The sequence below is a fragment of the Jatropha curcas genome, chromosome 5 (genome assembly GCF_041381405.1).
Source record: "Jatropha curcas cultivar XTBG-Jc1 chromosome 5, XTBG_Jcur_1.0, whole genome shotgun sequence".
NCBI lineage: Eukaryota > Viridiplantae > Streptophyta > Magnoliopsida > Malpighiales > Euphorbiaceae > Jatropha > Jatropha curcas.
In genome coordinates, this window is record NC_143155.1 from 20,696,602 (window position 1) to 20,700,969 (window position 4,368).

The 4,368-nt window shown below is 31.3% G+C and overlaps 1 protein-coding gene across 1 annotated transcript; it reads right to left on the reverse strand.

Annotated features, from left to right (window-relative positions):
- Positions 1-1,578: 1,578 nt before the first annotated feature.
- On the reverse strand, positions 1,579-3,581 carry LOC149496363 (polygalacturonase-like). Its single transcript, XM_089721764.1, has 4 exons — positions 3,050-3,581; positions 2,501-2,790; positions 2,166-2,394; positions 1,579-2,080 (listed from the first exon to the last, which is right to left on the reverse strand). Exons 1-4 carry the CDS (start codon positions 3,491-3,493, stop codon positions 1,862-1,864), a joined length of 1,182 nt encoding a protein of 393 aa, XP_089577890.1. The 5' UTR covers positions 3,494-3,581; the 3' UTR covers positions 1,579-1,861.
- Between the last annotated feature and the right edge of the window lie 787 nt (positions 3,582-4,368).

The window sequence follows — 4,368 nt, forward strand, 5'->3', positions numbered from 1 at the left end:
AGCCTTGTCCATCAAGAATACCACCAGAAACTGTAACCCCTTTAACATGTCTAAATATTATCCATTCCTCTGAATTACCAATCACATTATAATCTGAAGGAGCCGAAAGAGTACCATTTATCTGAAAAACAATAGCGTTGTTCTTGCAAGGACCGTCAAATGACACTGTCTTGCTTACAGCAAATTTCCCTTTTGGAACATAAAGGGTGGCTGCTTCTCTGGAGGCACATGCTTGTGTCCAAGCAGCAAGCAAGGCCTTGCTTGAATCTGTTCGGCCACCAGGTTTGGCGCCATAACTAACTATATTGTATCGTGAGGCTGCCATGGCCATAGACGAGGTTAAGGAAATTAAGAGAAGTACAAAAATATTGTACTTCATTGTACGAGTTATTTTTATATGATAAGAGAGAAAAGATTGTTGATAAGAGAGATGAGTTTTCGGAGAAAAAAGATAGCGTATAGTGAGACTGTAAGGAGTTAGAATTAGATGCAGTATTTATAGGCATTTAGAAACTTTTTTTTAAAATTTTATTTTTGATAGAGGGTCAATTTCTTTTTTTTTTTTTCATTTTAGTTTAAATAAACAAAATCAAATATTTCCAAACTAGTCAAATTTAGTTCCTAAATACGGGTATTTATTTCCAAACTAGTCAAACTAGTCAAACTAGTCAAAATATCCTATTCTTTCCTACTTGAATCAAAATAAATTTTGAACTTTCTTTTTTTAGAAAAATATTAATACTCGTAACTGAGTGAAAATTGTCATTGTGATAGATTTTTAATGATACGCTTGTTTTATGGTTTGTTCGGTAAAATTAGTTATTTTGGTAGCTGTTAATTGTTTTGATAATATTTAATTGTTAGCTGTTTGAATAATTTTTTTCATGAAATGCTAAAAGTCAAACGTTATATGAGTTAACTTTTTACAAAACACTACCTTAACCTCTAAAATCTAGTTCAAACGTTATGGTATCAAACACCATAGAAAATAGCATTTAGCTTTTTGACTAGTTAAAACACTAAAAGTTGTTTAAAAAGTTGTTGACGAATATAACATTAACTAGTTTCAAAAGATATTATAAATCTTAATGGAGTAGATATGATTCTCCTTACTAATTGTGTAAAATTCTGTCGTTTTATTAAAATATTAGGTTTCTAAATTAAGTTCAAATATTTATAATTAAATTAAAATCGTTTCTCTTTTTTTTTTTTTTTTTGGTTTTATAAAAATATGATTCATAATTACTTTCAAATATTCCTATTGAGTTATAATATTTCTCTTTTCTAATTAATAGTGTCCAAATATGCTTAAGTGTGTCAAAATATTATTTGTAATATTATTTGTATTCATTGTACATACTTGTGATTTAATTTTTATATATATAATTTCTATTTTTTTTATAATATTATAAACAGTCTACATCCTTAAAAACTTAAGAAACCAACATTAATTTTAATTTATATCCTATTAATTAGTTCTGAGATTTTTACGCCAAACTAAATTCAAATCGATACTAATAAATAGTTACTGTAATGTTCATTCCCCTAGGTGTATAAAAAAACAGTGGTGATAATAAATTCAACATCGAACAGAGGAAAAGAAAAAATTGTGAAATAAAAAGTTTACAAGTATATGACGTACATTTAACAATTTTAGAAATCTACCGCAAGTCAACAGACTTCTCTAATATACCTATAACTAGCCTTAAAATATATGTCTTTGACGTACTACCCTAGTTTGACCATTATTTTTTAAACTTACATTACATTCTTCTCATCACCTATATATTTGTATTCTTCGTAACTTAAACTTCTATAAATATATTCTTAATCAAGCCTAATACAAGACTTAATTTCTCCCTCAAAGGCAGCTTGCGGGTTGAACAAAGCCAGAAGAAGTTCCACCAGCATTGGTACATGATGCTTCAGCTAGTTGGTTCTTGTATGTGAGCTTAACATCTTCTAATTTGATCCCACTGCATGGGTACTTTTTACTGCAATCAAATTTCACTGCCACTTCTGTTGCTGATGATCCATGGATATCTTGATAAGTGACGTCACTAATTTTTACTCCAGAAACCTGTTTTAAATTATACATTAATGTACGGATTTTGAGGATTCAATTGTAAGAACATATTTTATTTCAAATAAATTGATTAGCTTACCTGGCCAGGGCAGTTGTTGTTGTCTGGGCAGTAATTTTGGTCAATTACGATTGGATTTTGAACATTATTCATTACAACATGTTGGAAAAGAATGTTTCTAGCAAAACTATTGCTTGGTCTCCCCCAAGTCTTGATTCTGACACCATTTTCAGTACCAGTAAATGTGCTAGTTGTAACTGTTACATTTTGCACTCCATTTTCTTGAAGATCTTTTCCTAAACTTCCAATGCTGCATCACACATTTTATATATATTGTTACTATATATAAATAGACAGGAAATATTTGCCTATTTATAGTAATCGATTAAAACTCATAAGCAATATTTTTTATTTACCTAATTCCATGTCCAGGTCCACATGCAACATTTTGAACCCACAAATTAGAGGTGCCAGGACCAATTGATACACAGTCATCCCCTGTTCCAATATTAGAATTGAGAATGTTGACATTCGTTGATCCTCCAATGTGAATTCCATCTGTGTTTGGGCTCTCGCCGGAGGCTGAAATTTTCACACTTTGCACTTTGACGTTTTGGCATTCGTTGATGACGATGTGAAACATTTGGCTATTTACTGAAGCTAATTTTGTGATTATAATGTTGTTTGAATTTGAAAATTCAAGTGACTGCACATGCAAGCCAAACATAATTAGCATATGAATAACATTTAAAGATGTATGAATCCTAGCTAGAAGTGGACTTCCCGAAATGAAAGTTACAAATAATTGAATTTAACCCTTAAGCACATGGGACCTTTCTTGCACGTCCTTGAAAGGTACTATTAAATAATTAACAGCCTTGAAGATGATCTTTTTAATTTTAAAAGTCAAAATCACCAAATCCAAGATTAACAAATACTAATAAAAATTGAATCACATAACCTACCGTTGCACCGGTTGGGCAACTCTTGCCGGAGTTCTTGCAAGACCACAATCCAGAGCCTTGTCCATCAAGAGTACCACCAGAAACCGTAACTCCATTAACATGTTCAAATATTATCCAATTCCTCGAATTTCCAATTACTTTATAATCTGAAGGAGCCAAAAGGGTACCATCTATAAGGAAAACAATAGCATTGTTCTTGCAAGGACCCTGAAAAGCTACTTTCTTGCTTACAGCAAACCTCCCTGTAGGAACATAAATGGTAGCTGCTTTAGTAGAGGCACAGGCCTGTGTCCAGGCAGCAAGAAAGGCCTTGCTTGAATCTGTCTGGCCATCAGGTTTGGCGCCATAACTTACTACATTGTATTGTAAGGCAGCCATGGCTATAGATGAGGTAAACGAAATTAAGAAAAGTACAAGCATATTATATTTCATTGTACGAGTCATTGTTGATATAATAAAAGAGCAAAGGGAAGGAATATAATATTTAAGCTTATCGATAAGAGAGATGAAAGAAAGAAGAAAATTGATAGAATTGTTTTTGTGTACTGAGGCTTGTTTGAGTTGAAATTAGATGATGTATTTATAGGCATTTAGGAGAGGGAGAGAGAAAAAAACAGAACATGAACATACATTCTCCAACATATGGATATTGACCAATATCATAAAATTTTTTTTATTTCAAGTAAAATTTTATTAATTTGAGAACCTAAAACCGTTACAAGGCTATTATTAATGGATAGGTGCACGTACGTGGTTGCTTAAAACTGGGGAAGTCAATAAAAGAAAAGGAAAATTAAAATGAAAAGACTAGCAGCTAACTTCAAAGACACAAAATACACACAAACAACGCAGGAAACATGCACCGCCGCCTCCCGCCTCTCTTTATTTCCGTTGCTTCTGTTGTTCTGAAATATTGCTTACTATTGTAATACTATTTTCCCCATCCATGCGTTGAAATTTTCATTTATTTTAGTATTCGTGAACATTCTGACTGTTATCCCCAGTAAATTATTTGTCTAGACTGGATATATGATCCCATTTATAGACCAAACAAATGAAATTAAAAATTCTTTAAAAATTATTTAGACTTTATCTTTTATTTTCCAAATGTACAGTCATATATACTCTTGTTTCAATAAAAATTTTTAATTTTATTAATTTGGTCTATAAATAAGTCATGCACCCTATCTAAGTAAGTTTTCCGTTATTGATTTTTTTTTTTGTCAGTGGCAAAAAATATATGATTTTAAGGTTTGATGGATAAAATATAGTAGATTTATAATTTTTGACGTCATCCATGCCTTGACCACTGTTTTAAT